The sequence below is a fragment of the Pleurodeles waltl genome, chromosome 6 (genome assembly GCF_031143425.1).
Source record: "Pleurodeles waltl isolate 20211129_DDA chromosome 6, aPleWal1.hap1.20221129, whole genome shotgun sequence".
NCBI classification, from domain to species: Eukaryota; Metazoa; Chordata; class Amphibia; order Caudata; family Salamandridae; genus Pleurodeles; species Pleurodeles waltl.
The window spans coordinates 1,389,636,735-1,389,659,504 of record NC_090445.1 but is presented as its reverse complement, the minus strand read 5'-3'; the positions used below and the strand labels follow the sequence as shown (position 1 = coordinate 1,389,659,504).

At 45.1% G+C, this 22,770-nt stretch overlaps 1 protein-coding gene across 5 annotated transcripts in view; it reads left to right on the top strand.

Moving 5' to 3' along the window:
* CROCC (ciliary rootlet coiled-coil, rootletin) overlaps positions 1-22,770 on the top strand; it is a 312,203-nt gene that overhangs the window by 89,357 nt on the left and 200,076 nt on the right. For all 5 annotated transcript variants that reach the window (XM_069240717.1, XM_069240716.1, XM_069240714.1 and 2 more), the window contains one exon: positions 765-964. In XM_069240717.1, coding sequence (XP_069096818.1) covers positions 765-964 — 200 coding nt within the window. The remainder of the gene's footprint in view (positions 1-764; positions 965-22,770) is intronic.

Below are 22,770 nucleotides of genomic sequence, written 5' to 3'. Positions count from 1 at the left end.
CATTTCATGTTTGAGCAGTAGATCTGTAAGTGTCTGACATGTGAGCAGAAGATATTAGGGTAATAAAATATTTTTTATCTAGGATGTTCTGGCACGAAACCTGTGGGTTTTTAATTGTTTGATATAAACTATCTGTAGTTGTAAGGTTCAAATTGGGGGTCTTTAAATTTCTAGTTTTGAGATATCGAACCTATAAGTTGCTTTGTAAGTTCTTTGGTGTGAGATCTGAGCAGGATCTGTGGGTAATGAAGGTCTGCCTTGAGATTGTGAGTCTGTGAGTATGTGGTATTTAATGCTTGGTTTACCGGTCTCTTAGAATGTGCTGTGAGGTCTAATTTATCTGGTGTGAGATCACTTGGATAGAAAAGCCTCACACAATTATATGATGTGAGATGTGTGGTTCCGTTTTCCCAACATTTAATCTCTTGGTCTATGTGTCTTGTGCGACATATGTGGGGCTTGAGACCCTAGTGTGATGTTTGGTTTGAGGATCTTGGATTGAGGAGCGTCTGACTGTTTGTGACTGGTGTGAGAGCTGTGCCTCTGTGTGCACTGATTCGAGTTTTGTGGGCTTACAGTCTCCAGTATGACAGCTGTTATTTATGATCTGAAATGTTTCTTAAGTAGCAAAGAAATGTGTTTAGGTGCTAAGGAATTCAGGACGTAACAATGGCATTTGTAATCTTTTTAGAGAAGGATTTGCAGAGGGTGTTGATGTATACTGGTGGTGTATTAACGATACTATATCTGGTGTCTATTCTCAGGATATTCGAGGGCGATATGAAGCCAGCCAGGTTCTGTTGAGCTCTCTAAAGAAGCAGCTGAGTGAGAATGATACTGAACGACGGGCCCTGGAGCAAAGGATCGTGCAACTGAAGAAAGAGGTGGACAGCTCCTCGCTTGCCAAGGACGATGCCATCAGGGAAGCAAACAGGTTCCGTTCCTCTGTGGACATCCTATACAGGTACTTCTGGGCCTGGATCTAAAGGGGAGTATGACCAGATACTGCAGTGTTGTCATTTTTCAATAAACTGAATTATTAAATCATTAGGGTGTAAGATAAAAGGTGTCACAAGGAAATTGTATTTTTAAATAACTGTAGTAACATGGGAGTCTCTGCACTTATACACCATAGGTCTCCCTCCATAATTGAACTTTAAAAAGTCAGAAATTCAGAGTTTAAACTCGGTATTCTAGAGGAAAATGACAGTATTTGTCAAAATAACTAAAAGAACAGGAGTCTGACATTATTCACTCTAAGATTAATCGCAGATTGAATATTGACCCTGATAATAATAAATGCTCCCAGTAATGCTGTGCCTGTATTGTAATAAGATACGCACAGGCAATATTATATCTGCAAGGGGTGGGGGGCCCTGCAGATCTATTTTTGGTTGGAGGTGCTAACACTCTAAATGTAAGCTGTATAGTACATATTAATTACTGTTATTCAGAATCTTAATCATGCCTCTTGATCCATTGCCCAAATGCACTAAGGACAATCTCTCTCCTGCTCTAATTCTCAAACCCCCTCATTGTACAAGCTTCCAGATTTCGAACTGTACATTGAAAGATATAGTGCATACTTGTACTCAAACCTACACCATTCTCCCTGTACCATTTACAGTATCATCCTTTGCTGAGCCTTGGGGCAAAACATATGTTGACTAAGTTTCCAAACAGCCCGCTATGAAGCAAAATGGAGGGTATAAATGTAAGATGGTAACATCACTGTAAATAAGGATCACCTTACAGCATGTCATTTTCAAAAACTTGTGGCTAGTTGGATTTCTGTTTATGGACAAATCCAATCCGCAATAATTAAGAAGTAACATAGACCAATTCAGAATTACCATGAAAATATAGCCTCTGATTTTGTTCATAATTTTATATTGATGTCATTTATGATTCTGAACAACACTAATTACTTGTTCTATACAGTTTAATTTTGAAGTGTTGGGTTAGGAAAGTGTCTCTTTTTGACATGGTCACCCTCCACTTTTTGCCTGGTATTTAATGCAATTTTGACTGAAAGTACACTAGGTTCCTGCTAACCAGGTCCCCAGTGCCAGATCTCTTTCCCTAAAACTGTGCAATTGAACCTCAATTGGCAATACATTTGGCCCCCCTGTAAGTATGTGGTAAATGGTACCCCTGGGCATGGGTACCAAAGAGGGTCCCCAAAGGCTGCAGCATGCATTGTGCCACCCTCAGGGACCCCTCATCCAGCACATGAAGACTACCATTGCAGACTGTGGGGCTCATTCTGAGTCTGGCGGGCGGCGGAGGCCGTCCGCCAGACTTCCCCCCTCCAAAATACCGCTCCGCGGTCGAAAGACCGCTGAGGGTATTTTGGCTTTTGCACTGGGCTGGCGGGCGACCGCCAAAAGGCCGCCCGCCAGCCCAGTGCAAAAGACCCTTCCCACGAGGACGCCGGCTCAGAATTGAGCCGGCGGAGTGGGAAGGTGCCATTGGCATGGGCACTGCAGGGGCCCCCAGGGGCCCCACGACAACCCATACCGCCATCCTGTTCCTGGCGGGAGAACCGCCAGGAAAAGGATGGCGGTATGGGCTGTCAGAATTTGCTGCGCCGCCATGGGGGATTCCCAGGGCAGCGGAAAACCGGCGGGAGACCGCCGGTTTTCCACTTCTGACCGCGGCAAAACCCCCGCGGTCAGAATGCCCTGCGGGCCACCGCCAGCCTGTTGGCGGTGCTCCCGCCGACCCTGGCCCCGGCGGTAAGGAACCGCCGGGGTCAGAATCAGGCCCTGTGTCTTTTGGTGCAGCTAAAAGTGAAAACACAACATGGCACACAGCTTATGTGCCATGCCCCCTAACACTGCATGCAATAATGTAGGTCACCCATACAGGAGGCCTTACAGCCCTACGCAGGGTGCATTATACCACATGTGAAGACATATTTGCAAGAGCAGATGAGCCCTTGCTATGTCTTTGTTGATTCTTAGACACAGTAAGTGAACAGGGAAGCCATTTTAAGTACATGTGCTGGGCATTGGTCATTACGAGTTCCCCAGGTACATGAGGGCTTCACTGAAAATACGGATGTTGGGTGTCAAATCTTGTATTAATAAACACTCACTCATATGCCAGTGATGGATTTAATAATACATGCACCCAGAGGTCACCTTAGAGTTGCCCCCTGAGCACCTACCAACTACCCGTGTGAGGTCGGAGTAGTTTTAGCCAGCATGCCACCACCAGACAAGATTCTGGCCCACGGAGTGAGAGCCTTTGCTCTCATGCGGTCAGAGACAAAGCCTGCTCTGGACGTGGCATTTACACACTCCACCCAACAGGGTGCAATACAGGGCAGGGGCTTCAAAGAAGCCTACCACCGTTGGTATGCAGATCTGGCTTCACTCAAAGGAGAGATGTCGACCCCCCTGCCCCAGGGTCCATTTGGCACCTGGACAGGCAGGAAATTTAGTATTCAGATAGGTGTGGCCACCCCTCAGGTCATTCTCACCCCTAAGGTGAGCTGCCTGATGTGGCCACAACATTTAGAAATCTGCCATCTTGGTGTTGACGGATTTAGGAACCCTGTGACAGGGTTATGCCCACTTCCCACAGTCAGAGGCAATATAGGGGGTGTAGTGACCCCAGGGTAAGTAGCCCATTGGCTTCTACCCTACACTCCCTGAAATGTCCCTAAATTCAATATTTAGGGGAGCCTCTGGCACCAGGAAATCAGATCCAGCTGACCTGAAGAAGAAGGATACGCCAGAGACACAAAAGCGATAATGAAGACCAGTGACTGACTCAGAACCAATGCTGCTAGCCTACCTGCCAACTTCGACTGTTGTGCTAAAGTCGCCTCGTCCTCCAGCTCCTTAAAGTTCCAAAAGGCCCGGAAGACTGCCAGCCTTCACCCCAGCACTAGGGAGCTCCTGTGGAGTAGAGGAGCTGCTCCCCTGCATCTTTTCAGGCACCCAAGAACGACTGAAGAGGGCTCCAGACTGCCAAAACAGATGCCGGACAGCACCAATGCACCCGAGCCTCCCAGCCCATGTTGAAGTGAGCCAACGGTGCCAATCTGTTCCCCAGCCTCTCCAGAGCCAAAGTCCTCTGTGGATTTCCCCAGTGTGACATCCATTCCGATGCCTGCAGTCTCTGTGCAGGCCCCTCCTCAACCGTGACTGTCTACTGTGACTGTAACCCAGTTGGTCCACTGCACAACTGCACCTGAATACCCTGGACCGAGGGGAAGAGGACCACTTGTCTCTCTGCATTCCCCAGGCTCGTGAGACTTGAGCCTACTTGTTGGTTGACCCAAACTGGTCCCCCAGTCCAAGCTTGCAGCTTGTTTCAGAGGGTCCCCCACTGCGACTGCCACTGGTGACGGACACCTGACGACCCACGAACCTTCTGCACCTGGTCGCCCCACACCAAGAAGAAAAGGACCACTGGTGCCCCTATGTGCCCGAGCATCACAAGACCTGAACCCACTTGGTGGCTTACCTACACTGATCACCTAATCCTAACCTGCAGCCTCTTTCCAACTGGACAGATCCCCATTGACAACATTAGGCACCCGACTCCATACCACACCTCTGCAACAGGCTGTCCCTGTGCCGCCAAGGTGTGAGCTGTTGGATAACATTGCAGCTTCCAAAAATTGCAGTGTGTCAACGTTTCAGAACTGTGAAGAAGTTTCTTGCAAAATGTGCTTACTTGTTCACATTGATTCTGGTGCCTAAACATATATAAAGATACTTGCTATTTTTGAAGTTGTTGTGGATCTCCTTATTGAGTTGTGTGTCTCATTTGTTGACTGTGAGAGTATTTGCAGATGTCTAACACTCCTCTCTAAGGCTGCTCGACCACACTACCCCCTAAGAGAGCAGCTTGGGATTGCTAGAGTAAGCCTCTGTCCACTATTAAGGGAACCCCTGGACTTTTTGCACGATATATATCTCATTTTGATATATCATATAAAGAGCCAGCTTCCTACAGTTGGCACCTTCAATCCAATTATATTGTTGCTTTCGTCCTGGGTTTGAGGGAAATACCCAGCACAGAGGTACCACAAGACACTACAAAATGTACTATTAGCCCCTAATTGGCAATCAGGGGAATACTAGAGCAAGAGGTAGGCCTTCTCAACCTATAAAGAGCTACTTTTCGGTCTGTGTGTGAGCCTCCTGGGCACTGATGGATCTGTCAGAAGATCTCTGCAGACATGCTTGGTCTGTATAGATGACCTGCATAACAATTGCTTAATCTGTGGTGGGATCTTTGCGGGCACTGACGGTTTTGTTGGAGGTTCTGTAGAGACTACTCTGACTGGACAGACAGACAGTACAGGTAGTGCTGTGCTGTGGCGGGATCTACACGACCAATCCTGGAAGTTGATCAGTGGCGAGATCTGCACAGGTACGATGAATGTATGTCTCCAAAGCGCTTTGTGGTGAAATGATTTTGTGGTGCAGATTTATTATCAGAAACATTATAACATAGCTGGCAACTTATTTTAGAGAGAGTTCCTGAGAAAAATGTAACATTTTCTATCGGGATTCGGAAAGGGTCCCATAAATGTTGGAACAAAGGCCCTCAGCAGTTCATGAAAATACTCTGTTATCCTGCATGTTTGCTTTTTCTGGAAAAGCCATGCATTCTTTCTACAGTCAACTTTAAAGTTGTGCAAGTCAACCTAGGATGCCTAATCTTTTTACATTTCTGTTCATTGGGGCACTAGACGGCCAACGTGTACCATCATTTCTCAATGAAGGTGGCTACTATTCCCACAGTCCACCTGCGTGGTGGCTGGTATCGGTGGCAGTAAAGTGTAGCTGCGGTGTACAGGCCTTTTGTACCAGGAACCCTTTTACAGAGAATGAAGACTTGCTCTCTAGGTTTAAAAGACTGATCAGTCACCTTAATGGAGGTGTGTGTTACCTATTTTGAAGGTTTGCATTTGGATCCCATGTGCAGGCTGTATCAGCCGGAGGCTCTTCTTCATGCTTCTTGCCTTTATTCAGGATGGACTCATCAACACCACACGCTGCCTCATTTTTTAGCTTGTGTTCTGAAGTGTGTTTGACAACATATAAACTGCTGTAAGAAACTAAAGTTCTGACATTCATACATATAACTCTAGCACTACTGGAAATGTAATTTATAGACGAGGTTAGATGGTCATGGCAATTTATTCTATGTGCCAAGGTTGCTTCCTCCCCTAGTCAAAACAAACACAGCTAAATATCCTCAGTTCTTGCCATGGCGTACCTGCAGGCTTGATGTGTACAGTAAGGGAAACAGGTGATGTGCTGCAAACCATACATACACTTTGCCCACAATATTGAGGTAGAGCCTAAAAATATTTTCCTTGGAAATATGTTTTGCCAGGCTCTTGCTGCTTTAAATAGCATTTATGTGTAACGTTTTCACAAGCTTGGTTCTGAAAGGTGGCTCTGGGGATGTCAGCATTCAGCAAATGCATGTGTTGCAATTACTTTGTTGACTCGTTATAGTGACAAAATTGTCCCAGAGATTTGCCCTCTCCAGTCTCATTTTCATTTGACTTACTTTGTGTGAATGTTTCTAAGAGAAGAGGGTCCTAGGTGTGAGGGGAAAAAGGGAGCCAGTATAGCTGAGCCTAAGACTATACAGAAACCTCAATTTGCCTCTTAAAGCATAATAAACACTGCTGTGCAAACAAGGCCACCTTCAGAGCATACTCTTTTCCGACCCTTTCTTGCCCTGAAAATGGTCCGTTATTTACTCCTTTGGAGGATTGCAGTAAAATGTTTTTCCTGGGGGCACGGGCATCCCCCAAAAAGTTGTAGCAATGTAGACCGGGGCGCAACTATACCCCCATTTTGTGGGGAGGGGGAGGGGGTAAGATATTGAACAGTGGGGGCAGAGATAACTTTAGAGCCCAAGCCAAAATTTCCCATAGGTTCCTCATGAGCAAAGTAACACTTTAACATTTTTTTTAATGCACAGTGCGGCATTAGACCTGGCCAAATATGAAATTTCATGTTCTGATTTCTGGTACAGTAGGTGACAAATGGTGTTTCCGATACCGTACTGGGCCCAGTGGAACTGGTCTCAGGCTATAAGGCTTACAATACATTTTGCAAGATTTCTGGCTAGTTTTTCTTCATACTTCAGAAAAATGATGGCCAATGATGCAGTTTAAGTTCATGTGTTTAGTTATATTTCTGTTCATACTGTCGTTACCAACACACAGTACCTTTATAATATTTGCCTTGAGATGATGTTAGTATGCAGAACCATTCCCTTGCTGTCATGTGCAGGATCCCTCATGTCTAAGCACGATAATACACAGAATGCTGACTTTGTACTTGTAGGTAATACATAGTTTTGCAGCATGAATCTTTTTCTGGAGTCACATGCTGTGCATTATTCTGCCATCTAGTAGTTTGGTCCAGAATTGTCTTTTTCTTTTTTCTTTTTTTTCCATGGGCCGTCGTCATATATCTAGCCCCTGTTTGACATCAGACGGCGCCCTGGATGTTCCTCTGCATAGTAGCCATTTTCAGGTTTTTTCCATTGGGTCTCGAGCAATGGAGGAGCTCCGAACGTTTTTGAAGAAAGTTTGAAAATTTAACAGAAAATATACTGATTTGCCAAACAGCGTGAAAGGAGAAGACAACCAAAGAGAAGGGGATGCTGCACTTTCCCTTCCAACAGGGGACCCCACTGGAACCAGCCACATGTTTGGAGAATGAGACAAGGTAGGGGTCAGGGAAAAAAACCCTTTCAATTCCGCCCAAACTGCCACCACACATTTGTGCATTGAAATCCCCATGAGGTCTGCAACCTGTCTGCTGAAAGACCATCAGACCACAGACTGATAGTCCTGCGCTGTCTTTGTACCAAAGACCTTGAAGGTATGCCGAAGACAAAGACTGGAACATTGTACCACTATGTCCAGCAGCCAAAAGCCACAGATCTCGCTTAAAGATCTGGAACTGACCAGCGATGAAAGGGACAGCTCATGGAGGGTTGGATATCAAACTCCTGGAGACAGATGCTGAAAAGAAGCAGGCGGAGAAGAAATCGGCGAAGGACAGCAAAAGAAAATCGCATAAGTTAATCAGACCGCCGAAGGGCACATAGCCTAAAACCTCTGAAAAAAAAGTCACACCAGGCAGCCTCGGTGTCAAAGAAAATGTGGACCCAAGTTCTGCTGCGAGTGAAGGAGGCCCATGGATCCCAACCACTGGATACCAATGCTGGCCAAACGCCGAAAATCTCGACAGACCCATCAGTTCAAGAGACCATGAGAGAAATCAAAGCCTTTGGAGGCTGTTGAACTGTCAACACCAAAGAAAAGACCATCCCCGATCCTCGAGCCAGAAAAGGCGCAAGAGGTTGAAAGGAAGAAGCGAAGATATGGCGTCGCTTCTTCGGTGACTCTATAAGGGACTTTCTAATCCTAAGTAAACCTTCGACGGCCTTTGACACCAAAGAAGAGAAATCTGCCCTGAAAGCTCCGGCAACGCCAGAGCCCCAAGAAGAGGAAGTCGAAGACGAGTTTTGCAAACCCAAGGTTTAAGAATGAGCAGGAGAGCTCAATGAGGAGTCATGGAAGAAGAGGTAGACAACTACCCCTCAAGGCCTTCACCACCCAACAACCTCACAATGTGTAACAACCCACTAAGAAGGGTTGCAGACACATATGAAGTGCCATTATAGGAGGAAAAGGGAGACTCCTATTTTCTCATTGAGATATTAATGCCTGCCATTCAGGGCAACTTATACCCCCCAATGCTGCCCAGCATATTAGATCAAGGCAAAAGAGCCTTTCAGGAACCTGCCAGAGCAGTAACTGCCCGAGTGGAAAAGAAATATAAGCCCTCAACAAAAGACCCTAAATACATACGGGGGAACCCACCAACAGATTCCATCATTATTGCTACTGCAAGAAAAAGAAACCATGCGCATACCTCGACAGAGCCTCCACCACAAAGGGAGAACAAGAGGTTCCACATGGTCTGAAGAAAGATTCAGCAGCAGGCTGCAACACAGTGCCAAATTGCAAATACAAATGTGCTGCTGAACAGATATGATCACCAGCAATGGGACAAAATTGAATCCATCATGCAAAAGCTACCTAAGGAAGACAAAAAGAGAGCTAAGGCAGTAATACAATATGGCAGAAACATCACAAATACATGCCTGAAATCGGCCTTGGATTTAGCAGATACTGTAGGCAGATGTGCACGAGCACAGTGCCGAGGAGACATGCCTGACTGAGAATATCAGGGTTCAAGCAGAACGTACAAGCCTGTATCATCAACATGCCCTTTACAGGGAATGCAGTATTCGGCCAGGTAATCAATGAATCCTTACAGCAAACAAAAAAAGAAAAATGAAAAAGCCAGGGTGAATGGGAGCCTTATAAGACAGAGGCTCATTCAGAAGTGGTGGAAACACACCCCACTGACCCACAGGTAGAGCACCATTCCCATCGGGTCAGCAGCAGCAACAAACACAAGCCAGCTCAGCACACCGCAGACCATATATTAACAGTTGTAGCACCAGCACCCAGGAAGACAATCCTTTTGTGGAAGAGGAAGAAGAGGGCCGACTCCCTGAAGTGGAGGAGCCCACAAGCAAGTGAGATGACAGACAAAACAGGCCCCACAAGACACCAATGAGATGCAGATTAGGTCATTACTCACGGCAGTGGGAGGGAATTACCACGAACAGTTGGATTTTAAAAGTGATGTGTCACGGATATTGCACAGAACTGCTCCAAAAAAAAACAATTCCCCCAAACCAAAAATATACCAAGATGTAGAGCTCATACAGCTCAGGAAAATAACTTTTACAAAATCAGACGATAAAGAACTTTTACAAAAGCAGACGATAGAGAAAGTACTAGTAAGGGAACAAAACAAGGGGAATTACCCACCTTAGTTCATGGTTCCCAAAGACGGTCTCACACTAAAACTGGTTCTGGACTTCAGGTTCAAAAACAAATTCATGTGTAAACAATATTTCACTATGACAACACTTCAGGAAGTAATCTTATTCCTACAAATGGGTTACTACATGGCAGCATTAGTTCTGAAGGATGCCTACCTACATATACCCATGAATCAAGCACACAAAAGTTACCTACGATTTGTACTTGAGAAAGTACACTATCAGTTCAGAGTCCTGCCATTCTGCATAAATTCAGCAGCAAGGGTCTTTACAAAATGCCTCTCAACAGTAGCAGTCTTTCTAAGAAGGAGTGGACTACATACCCGTACCTAGACGAGTGGCTCATAAAGGCGGAAAAAAAAAACTCATAGGGACATTCAACAGTAATCAGGACTGTAGAACGCCTGGGGTTCTCCATAAAACACAAAAAATGGTTACCTCAATGAGAAAGGTGTTCATGGGGGCAACAATAAAACTTGAAGACTGCACAGACATACCTTGTCCAGAGGTGGGTAAAAGCGATGGAAGAGCAAGTTCACCTATACCAAAGGGGTCAGTCTCGGACAGGGAGGACAGTCATGAAGCTAATGGACATGATGGAATCATGCATTCAGCTCATAACACATACAAGACAGCAGATGTGACCTTTCCAGGAATGGCTATGTAACAGTTGGTCACAGGCCACCGTAAGGTTTCTAGTGGTTGTAACAGCAAAAGCACAAAGGTAAATACTATAGCGGACATCAAAGAACGTAACCTTAGAAAGACCATTCAAGACGCCAACTCCGACAGTGGACATCACAAAAGATGCATTCCACAAGGGGTGGAGAGCACACACAGGCAACCTTAAGGTATGAGGACAATGGAACAAAACAGATGCACTGAAATGAAGACAGTGTTCCTATCTGTGAAGGCCTCATGCACACATAACAGAAAGAACTGAACTAATAGAAGCAAACAACATAACAACTGTGTTTTACCTGACCAAACAGGGAGGCAAAAAATCATTCACCCGGGGCAAACTAGCTTGGGAAGTATGGCAATGGGCAATACAAAGGAGGATCAACCTGCAAATGGGAAGGAAAACAAGGAGGCGGACAGACTGAACACACAAGAAACCAGCTCCCACTAATGGGAACTGAAACAGTGAACACTGGAGAAGTACTTCCGGGCCTGGGATAGTCCAACAAGCTATCTGTTCACAACAGCAGAGAACACAGAGTGACAAAACTTTGCCTCCAGGTTTCAACACTACCAGTCAGAGGGGAATGTCCTGCCACTAAAATGCTCAGGGAGATTTACTTATGCCTTTCCACCAATTCCACCGATTACCCTAATACCCAAGCAATACAGTAAGCATTTGCAGTGCATTAGGTTTCACATTTGCTTGAGTTAGAGCTATTGGCATTATAAACTCATAACTGGACTTTTGTTGCCACATAAATTGGTCAACCCTGCCTCATAATTTCACCTTTTCCTACCATATAATTTCAGTGGCCCTTCATATAACTAAAGCACTTCCATTTACCTTCTACCTCTTTCTGCAGCAAAAAATGAAAATGTTGCCATTTAGCATCCTAATTTAAAGGTAGCTAGTTGGCTAACACAACGCATCAAAAAAGACACAAGACAGCCACAGAGGAGAAATAAACTACCAGGGTCACCCAAACATATCAAGAGTGTTCTAACAATCATAGTGTAGTAAGGATGTTAAGTTGGCCTGAATCGTGGTCATAATTGTAGTAATAACATATACAATTAACATATAAACCTTTATCCGAAATAGACTTTAAAGCTCAAAACAGACCCTAGAAGGCACCGTAGCAAAAATATAATTTGTAAGAAACATGATCGTGTAATAATATTGTTAGCTTCTAGATGACATAACCCCATGAAAAACCAGGAGAAAGTAATAGATTGCAACTATATACTTAGTCCTAAAGAGCGGTTTTAGGGCTAGCGAGCCTACTGCAATGATATTACAAACAAGATCTTTAAAACAAAACGTCTCCCTGCTGTAAAACAAAATTTATAGCCATAAAAAGCTTAAAAGACACTGAATGGTGGGAGTGGTTATTATTTGGGGCCCCCACTATCCTAGTGTGGGGACCCAGAGATGATGTAGACAGAAAGAGAAGGTGGTCCCATTGTTCTAGGAGCACCACACACTGAGTTATGAGCAAAAATGTTTTGGAAAAGTAATGCCCTGCAAAGCATTATGGGACGAGTTTTCGTGTCACAAACATTATAGTATGCTGACTGTAATGCTCCGAACAGCCCCTAGAGAACACCACAATAAAAAAATAGCTTTTGGATGAAACATGGTCACGTAACCACCTTTTAGCCCTTAGAGAGAATAACTACATGAACAAATAATGGGAGAAAATAATGCAGTGAAATTAATGCAGTGTAACCATATATGCAGCCCCTAGAGGGCATATTGCATTACAGATTTTCAAGGCTGGAAGGCCTACTGTGATGATAATACAAACAAGGCCCATAAAAATATACTTTTACCCAGATGTATAGTGCTGACTGATGGTAGGGGTTATTATTTTGAGGTCCTCATTAACTTAGTGTGCGGACCCAACCCATAGATGCTATAGACAGAAAGAGAACGTTGTTTTGAACGTTTTGGTGGTGGTCCCTTTGTCTTAGGACCACCATGGACTGAGTTATTAGCCAAAATGTTTTGTAAAAGTAATGCCCTGCAAAGCATTATGGGACAAGTTTCTGTGCCACAAATATTTTAGTATGTTCATATGACCATAATTTTCACAACAGCCCCTAGAGAACACCCCAATGAAAATAGTATTTGTAAAAGCAAATATGGTCATGTAAAACAGCTCCTGGAGAACATCACAATAAAAATAGCATTTGTGAAAAACATGGTCATGAAACTATATGAAACTATATAGGTAGCCCCTAGAGGGCATGACCGCACACAAAGAACATGGCAGTACAGATTGCAATATAACCATATATGGATCCCCTGGAAAGTATAGTGACTTACATATTTTAGAAATAGCATGTCTGTAGCAATGATATTACAACCAAGGCCTTTAGCACACTATCTAATCTCAGCTGTAAAACAAAAGTTCCAGCCATGAGAGTACTTGAAAAGACACTGAATGGTGGGAAGGGCTATTATTTTGGGGCCCCGAACTAACCTAGTGTGGGGACCCAGAGATGATGTAAACGGAAAGAGCACGATATTGTGAACATTTTGGTGGTGGTCCCATTGTCCCAGGACCACCACAGGCTGAGTTATGAGCAAAAATGTTTTGTAAAAGTATTGCCAATCAAAGCATTATGGGGTGAATTTCCTGAGTGCAATGAATATTGTAGTATCCGCTCTCCCGCTGTGCTTGGAGAGCCGCTCTTGCTTTGGGATCTTCTGTTTTACGTAAAGCATTAACCAAATTCATGTGTTTAAAGGGGACAGCCACAAGCAATGTCTCCGATTAGGTAACTGTGAACAATGTGACCAGCGCGTCAATACCACCGATCGAGTTCACTCTGTTGTGACCGTTCCCACTGTGAGTGCCATTGCCGGCATGCAGCATGAAGGGAAGACACAAAAGAAAAAAAATAGTTTGCCCATGCTGAAGTATATTGGCGAACATGCAGTTATCCATGTAACAGGGGCAATAAAACCACCTCAAGGATTGGACAAGTGTAAAGTAATTACCAGTGACATCAAGGGATTTTTGAAAGGCAAGCCCACGAGCGAGTGAAAGTGATGGGCGTGAGGTAGGCATGGTTAAAAGCCCACAATACTTACAACAGGTCAAAGCGCTTGCACGCTCTACCCAAAAAGAGCTCATTCTGGACCAAGATCTAGGTTTCTGCCAAATTTGGTGTAATATCATCTTTATTGTTTAGTTAATAAAAACCATAACAATCATCTCATAATACAACATGTTTAAAGATAAAACATCTCTAAAATTCTATAAAATTCCGTAAATTCCTTGGCCGTGAAACCATGCGAGGATCTAAAATCAGTTTCTTAATCCTAAAATGCAAAAAAAGTGCGTGATTAAGTATGCATCCCGGATGGCAGGTTTACGTCTTTGGTGTGTGCAGTCAAGAATTTGATAAATTTGCATATTGATTGTGCATCATTTGGATCAAACATTGACATCACCGCTGACCGACAGGAATGAGTCCCATTTCTCATAAAAAGCGGTTTTAATAGTTGTCTGCGGGCTTCTTTTATGGCTGGACAAATACAAATCAGGTGAACCATATCTTCTTTCGGGCCTTTGCATAGCCTGCAGGAAGTCTCTCCTCTATTCTTCCACGATGGTTGATCCGCTCTAGCAGGAAATGCTCCCAAACGCAGAGTCAAGAAACGATGCTTGATGTGAAGTGCGAAGGTTTCGGCCAAGTATTGTGACGGGGCCATGGTGGTATAAGTGTGCATTACCAGCCAGGCGTGTGAGCGTTGCGCAAGTTTAGCTTTATTATCTAGAAAAGATAGAATACTTATTTCCTTTTTTATCGGTCGACACAAAAGGGAATACGACATGTTGGAATCCCATAGGTACTTTGTTTTCGTCTCTTGCAAGGAGTTGTTCAGGTATCTATTGTGTACTGAATTAGGATTGCCGTTTACTGACCTCCATAGTACCGCTACTAGCGGGCTGACAGTGTTTTTACTTATTTTGTACCAGATCTTTATTGTGTGGGCCTTTCTGTCGAGCTGCTGTTGTGTTAGACCAAATTGCAGCCTTATCTGTGCAGGGGAAGCAGAGCGAGGAAGATTGAAGACTTGCTTATAGATTTTTATTTGCTGCCTTTCGAGGAGGCTAGCATCTTTCCCATATTGGGCTGCGCTTCCGTATGTAATTGCTGGAAGCAATTTGGCCGACATAACCGACATTAGTGGTTTATATGATGGGCCCTTTAATATTTTAGCAAGAGTGCAGAAAGCGAACGTCAAGGCTTTGGACTTCTGTAGAATATACTGGTTTTGCGGCACAAAATTGATCTTATTGTCTACTGTAAATCCAAGATATTTGTAGCTGCAGATCGTATCGAGAGTGAAACCGTTTAATTTTATTTTGTTTGCAGGATTCAAAGAGCAGCCTATTGACATTGTTTTTGTCTTTGAAGTGTTAACCTCTAGGTTGCTTGTCTTTGCAAATTCGCCCAAGACAGTAACCAGTCGTTGCAACCCTATTTTTGTGTGGCTTAACAGAACAATGTCATCAGCATATGACAGATGTGTTATAGCCAGACTTCCCATCCTTGGAGAATGTGAGTTGGTTGCGTCTAGTTTTGCAGAGAGATCTGCCATGAAGAGGTTAAAGAGGTGCAGGGCCAACACGCAGCCTTGCTTTAATCCTATATTTGTTGGTATTCTCCTGGAAACTTTTGAGCCGTCTGCTACCTTGATTCGTACCCAGGTTCTGTCATATAGCAATTCTATACACCTCAAAATACGTTCTTGCAAACCCCAACTCCGTAGTTTGTTCCAGAGAATTGCTCTGTCCACACAATCAAAAGCACTTTTGAAGTCCACAAAACATATGTGTAAATTTTTCTTTAAGCACTTTGCTCGGTTGGCTATATCTCCTAGCGCAAGAATGTTAGTCACTTGTCCGTACCCCTTCCGGAAACCAGTTTGATTCATAGGGACCAAGTTATTTAAATTGGACCAGGTGAGCAGGTCTGCTAGGATTAAAGAGGCAAAGTATTTGGCCTCACTGTCAATTAGAGCTATCAGCCTATAGCTAGCTGGGTTTGCCCTGCTGCCTCCTTTGTATATAGGATTAATGATGGATCCTTTCCAACTATCAGGAATGGTACTGTTACGTTTGACTTCGGCATATAATATTGACAGAGTGGCTGACCAATAATCGAGATCCGACTTAAATATAGCTTGGGGGAGACAATTAGGGCCGGGAGCCCCGTCCCTACGGCTCCTTCTGATCACCTGGGCTACTTTATTGGCACTGAATTTCATATCACTCTGAGGAACGTCTGTAGGTTTTAGTGAAGCCTTCAGTTGCTGATTTTCTACAGGAGGGGTTGGCTTAAAAAAGATGTCTAACAGGTAATCCACCCATTTATCTTCTGAAATTGGAGTACAGTTTATTACTCTTGCTTTTCTGTCTATTTCATTCACTGACATCCAGAATTCTCTAGTATTGGCCTTTCTTAAGTTGAAAAGTAATTTGATCCAGCAATCATCCTCCTTTTGGGTTCGTATTTGCCATAGCTGTTTCTTATAATTTTTCCGAAGGGTTTATATTTGGGCACATAAAGATTCTGTAGGAGGTCTATCTTTTGTGGATCTGAGTTTACGTCTCAGATCCTTTCTTAATTCTAAGATATTTGGTGGCATAGTTAGTGGCCTCCGGTTATGATTTGGAGCTTGACGCCTGGCCGAGCCAAGTGATGGTACTAACTGTAGAAAGCTGGCCCACACTTCCTCAGCTGAGAGATCTTGGCATGCTGTTGATTGAAGCAGGGTTTTTATATTTTTGCACAGCAGTGGTAAAGAGGACTCCGTCCAAAACAAGCGGTTTAGATTGACAGAGGTTACTGTTCCTAATTCATTTATGGCTGGAAGAAAAAATGGAGCGTTCCAAGCCAATTCTATGTGCTGAAGCGAATGGTCTCTGTGAAGAGTAGGTATGATTTTTAATTTTTTAACATGTGCCAGCAGGGGAAGAGAGACGGCAGTATAGTCAATTGTAGTTGCAGATTTTGCACTATGATGAGTAAAGCTGGGCGGGACATCACTTTTCACCCTGCCGTTTAGCACCCTCATACTCAGATGTTCTAAGGCCTCGACCAATTGCTTGCCCCTTATATCGAGTTTCATCTGTATTGATGGTAACTGTGGTAGCACTGACCAAATTGCATTTTCTGCTGCCAATTGCTCGTCCGGTTCTGGAGTATATATCAGGTTGCTGTTAAAGTCGCCTGTTACTAAGATGTCCCATGCTGGATTAGCGCACCGTATCTCTTCTACCTTTTGTAGTAACTTCTCGAAGAGAAGTACTTTGTGATGTTTCCGCGGATGGGCGTAGACATTAAAGATAATTAGTGGAGCGTGACGATTGAAACTAAAATTGATTTTTAATGCCTGTAAGTCCGTTGATGAGAAGGCCAGCTGTTCTGTTGTGACCTGAAGTGCCGTAGAGATGTATGTGGCTAGACCACCGCTTACCCTGCCTGATTTGTTTGATTTTTCCGCTCCAATGTGGTGTAGAGAATAGCCTCCTAGTTCTATCGGGTCTACCAGCCATGTTTCTTGCAGCACTATTATCGAGTAGTTGCAACCGGACATTACTGTAAATCCTTCTGTAATAATTGCTTTTGCTCTCGCAATGTTCCAGGACATAATAGTAACGGTCGGCCTTTGATCTGTATCTGGTGCATTACGTATGGTGGGTCAATTACTTCTCCTTGAATTTAGGGTACGTGCCATCCATCTCCATTCGTCTTGTGCTCCATTCTCTACAATTAGGTGGGTCAATAGAGGTATTTGAATCTTTTTCCCCCCATTTGGATTGACGCTGTTCCGCTTCCCCGACGTCCGGGACCCATCCGCGCTTGCGGGCCTGTGATTCTGTTTTTTGAATTGATTCATTTTTCAGATTTAACAATAGGGGAAAAGGATAACGTGGGCTGGTTGGTTGTGATACCCGTATACCCCAGATTTCAAACTGTTGCTTAACTGCCATAATTAAAGCAGCGATTTCGCTTGTTCTCCACATAGTCAGAGTTTGTTCCCGGTCATTCTGAGTGCTGTTGGAGAGGAATTTCAGTGATATTAAATCTGGGGACATAATTTTCTTAGTTGAAGGAAGCTCTGCCAAAAGCCTCAGAATGTTGCCCCTGTTGAGGCTATCTTGTTGGCCACGTGAGTCATAATCTGGGGTTAGAATGACCTGCCTTGATTCCCTATCATTTTCAATAACAGGACTAGATTGGGAATGCTCTATAATTCTGTGTGGCATAGGCCTGTTCCGTTGACCATCCTCCGACTTGTTTCTACTTGGGGCCCTTTTGAGCGTGCCTGATTGTTTGCTTAAAAAGGCTTTGTTTTCAAGGTCTGTTGCGGCTATTTGAGTATTTTGAATCGTTACTTTTGTCTTTATTCGTCCATCATGATGAGTAGTTGCGACCTCCCTAGAAGGATATTTGAGATTTAGGGTCGGTGACAGGTGTGTTTCTCTGGTGCGAGGATTGAGTCTGGACTGCGAGTCTTCTGCTAAAGGAGTGAATTTATTGTTCTTTGTGCCTGCGGGGATAACTATAACCTGCCCCGCATTGACCTGGGTGGACGATATTTGCCTGGAAGATGTTTTGAGACTCGACAAGATGCCCTGGGTCTTGTCCGGAAGGGTTATTGTAGATAGTGAGGAAGTGGCTTGTGCGACAGCTGCAAGGAGGGTGGCTCTGGTGGAATCTTCACTGGTAATTGGGCATCTAAATGGAATTCAGATTTATCCTTGTAGATGCAATTTCCTGCCCTTAGGTCTCCCTGACACAGAGCTGCCAACCTCGTGGCCAATGCGTGCCCGTTCAATTGGTCTTGGGATGTTGGGTGTGGCATGTTATATTTGAGCGACATTGGCGAATCAGCAGGTAGATGTTCTCCAGTGAATTGTTGTTCTGGACTGGCGACTACCCTCTCCCTTATGGCTTTGAAGCTATTTGAGATTTGCATGCTGCTTGCGGTTCCTAAAGCTTGATTTTTCAGTTGCCGAAGCGTTGAAAATATGGGATACAGATTGTCATTAATAGCTTTGGCACATGTTTGTTTCCTTGCCTTACTTGATCGCTTTTTTTGTCTCTTTGTTAGGGGTTTCAGTGCTGGAGCTGGCTGTTCAATTATACTCTCCAAATTGGTAGACGCTGTTTGTTCCGACTGTGAAGATCTATCTGATCCGTCTGTGACCATTGGGTTAATGCACTGAATGTTTGCATCCTTTTTTGCTGGGCTGCTTACCCCGAAGGCTGGTGTCTTTTCAGATGTATCTTGGTTCCTGGAGATGGCCTCATTGGTTTTCCCTGCTTTAACTTCCTGCAGAATCTCTACTAAGACTTGTGGTAACGTACACAGTTTATCTAATATTGGGCCACAATTACAAGGAAGGTGCTGAAGGTTGGAATTTTGTTCAGTTGGACGAATGGCCAGCGAGTCCAGTTTGTGATTGATGCCAGCTATGCATGTGGCCATTACCTTCATTAGATCCATTTGTAAGTCTAATTTGTCTGATTGCATGTTAAGAACCACTGTTGAAGTATGTAGAGCATTCAGCAATGAGGTGTGTAGTCATGTTAGATCTCCCATTTCACAATTAGGGTGGCCTGCGTGAGCGGGATTTTTTAATAGAATTTCCCTGTTAATGGACTCTGAGGGGATATTATTGGAAGGTGAAGCAATCGAGTTGCTTTTTACCATTAATTCCTCAAGTGATTGTATTTTGGACATCTCGCTAGAAAGTTCAATAATCGGCTTAAAACTTCTTTCTTGTTGGTGCGTAGTAATACTGTTTTTAATGCTTTCTACCACCAGATGATAGCTCGACTGCTGGTCCTTAGGATTCACTAGATCAAAAGTTTTTAAGTCCAGCGCTTCTCCCAGGTCTTTGTTATTTGTTATAGAGAGCGACTGTAACCAGGAATCTTCCAACCCTGTAATTACTTCGGAACCAATGACCAGTCTCTCATTGTTCCCCTGGGTGTTGAAATTTGACCGTGGGATTGGGGTTGATTGTTGGTGGGTTTTCACATACCCAGTGTCATTATGTACCTCTGTTGCATTACCCGTAGAGATTGGAAGCTCGGAGTTACTTGGGTTGCCCGTTAAAACCTGTAGATGAGCACCTGGAGAAGTTTCCCGCTCCTGGGCATGTACCTGAGCCATAGTCACGATTCTACCTGCTTGCGAATTTTTGTGCGCTATTGGGCTACTTAAGTAACTGAAGTTGATTTGTTGCCCTTGGAGCAGGGGATCACTACTCTCTTCAGGAGCTTGGACCTTTGATGTTTCCTGACAGGGGAGGGATACCCCTAATTGTTGTGTCGGGTTTGTTAACAGCCCGGGCCCCAGCTGCCCCGTGATGAGAGGTTGTGGAATCAGTGGGGTTGGAAGGCCCACGTAGGTGTCAGGATTTGAGAAGAAAGCCGCCGCTGGATCTTTCAAAAAGTCTGCCTTGTTAGTGAGTCCTGTTTGTTTGAAGTAGAGCTTAAAAGGAGTGAGGGGCGCTACCAGCTGATCCTGTCTGCTACTTTGCGGACATGGCGCTGAGTGCTTCGCTGAGCACTTTCCCTTCCTTTGCGTCCTCCTTTGGGGTTTTAAAGGTTTGACTTTGCCCTCTGCTAGAATCCTGAGTCGCCCCGATCTCATGGTGGCTATCTCTTGGCCTGGATTGGTGAAAGAGAAGCGCAATTTGCTTTTTCCTGATGTTTAGGATTGCAAGATTACAGTGGCTGACTGCGGCAGGTGAGCGGGGCACCCGGGGGATTCACAAGCTGCATCCAACCTAGCGGGCCGTCTCCGTGTAACCCCGGTGCACTCTCTCTGCAGCAGTTTACAAAAACTGCTGCGCTCACTGCGGCCTGTAGAGAATGGTGGGCCCTGGTAGACCCTGCGCACTACACCTTCTGCTTACATAATAGTAGGTGAAGTAGTACACGCGACGACGTACAGCAGTGGGCTGGGAGTCCGAGGGCTGAATGTGTGTAGGTTCATAGGTTTCGTAAGTGAGGTGGTAGGTGGGGAGCGAGGCGCAGTTGGGAGGTGCGGTGGGTAAACGGGGCACACAGGGCCCACAAGCTGCACCCAGACCTGGCTGGGCCGCTTCCGTGTGGCCCTGGTGCACTCACTCCGCTGCTGTGACTGACACAGCTGTGCTCACCCTGCCTCTCTCAGTAGCCTTCACGGCAACAGCAATGTCCGCAACGGCAGCGGATGCCCTCGTCCGCATCTACAGCGGCGCCCTTGTTAGCGCGTCGGCTCCGTCTCGCTCGCTCCGTCTCCCTCAGTGCGTCCCGTCTCACTCAGTGCGTCCACTTGAGTACGTCTCCTCCTGCTGCTGCGGCTGCGCGTTCTTCCCGTCTCAGTATTAACTTTTGTTCTGAACTTCTCAATGTTTTTGCCTTGTCTGATTCTCCTGGGGGGAACTCTTAAAGGGAACACGACATAGGACGGAAGTCCTCACCCATCCGCATCAGCGTTGCTTCCAGCTGTGTATCTGCGAAGATGAAGCAAGAACAAGTAAGTAAGGTGGCGTGGAGCTGTGCAATGCAAAGCTGATCTGAGGGTGAGGGTTCTCCAGGGCTAGGAGCCCACTCCCCGGCAACCACAATCACCAGCCTCGTCTCAGTCCTTCGGCCACCTGCCAACAACCGTCCAGGGCAGCGTTGCTCCTAGGAGACTTGGCGCCACGCTGCACCTTGCTACAACACCGGGTCGGGTGTTAGTCTCCAGCCGCCGCAATCGCCCACGCTGTCAAGGCCTGCAGCCTCCGTGGCTCCCGAGCTCTTCCACGGCTCCAACCGACCCGCCGCTCCCCGGGCTTGATTGCCCGACCAGAGAGAGGGCCAAGGTCCAATGCGGGAATGCGGGAATCCGGCTCCAGGAATGCCGCGGCTGCAGAAGGGTTTGCAACCGTAGAGATCGCCGACCTGCAATGTCGACCCACAGCGCGATCTCGTGAGAGCTACCGTCTGTCTGTCTGCTGAACGTCAACCTCGCACTCGAAGAGTGAGGGTGTAGTGTAACACAAAGGACAGAGGGGGAAGCAACTCGCGCTGGATGGAGTTTGTAATTCCATCCAGCAGTTTCGGCTGTAGCAGTGTCTAAAAAATTTCAAACCCCCCCATAGACATTGTATGGGGAAAACGTGTTTTGGTACCCCCCTTTTTCTCGGCCCCCACTTGACGAACCATCGCAAAGCTTTCCACAGATCATCTAAAGTGCATAGCAAACACGTTTTGAAAATTCCGGGAAGATTTGTCAAACACCAAAATTATTAGCAAAACAAAGTTTTGTCTGTGGGAAAAGTTGGTCCTAACTATTAACCTACTGGCTTTGTGTGTGTGTGTATATGTATATATACAATCTGTAGTGAGTGAAGACTTCCCTACCTAAGCTAAGACGTAAGTCTGGAATTTTTACAAATGTTTTCAACAATGTCCAGATACGTTTATTTTAGTATGATTACTGTGCAAGGTGGTGGTATTGTGAAATAAGACTTTATGGGAATGCTCAGTAGTGACATAACAGATTTCTTGCAGACAAATGTAAATGTGTAAAAGTGGCTTCTAACAGGAGTGATGAGGTTAAGTAAAAAAAAATATTGAAAATAATTTTCGATAAACAAGGATAACCCCTATGAGCAAAAGGGAGTTGCAGACATACTAGGGATCTACTGTGTGTGAAGGAAAGTGGCTCAGTGGATAGGGGCAACATTCCTAATCCACATCTCATCTCCTTTTCAGATGTATAGGCCTGATTCTTCTGAACAAGGAGCACGTGCTACAGACAATAAACACCCGCATTTACTATCTTTTATCTATGCATCATCATTCTGCTAATCTAACCTTTTCGCCATAAAACTCTTAAACCAGGTTTGACCACCTGATATTTCCAACCCTGGTGGTTTCTGTCCTCCTGGCAGCCTAACTTTTCCTACATATCTCTCTTAAGCTTTGGCACAAAGCAAAATGTAAGTACGAGGGAGAATCAGGAGGGGCCTTACTGTTGACACTTAGAAGCAGGAGGACAGTCTCCTGCCTGCCATGGTCTCTCTCTGTCTTCCCTAGTAGCACTTGAACAATGCACCAGTTTCTAAAACCCTGCCATCCCTGGTCCCGTTT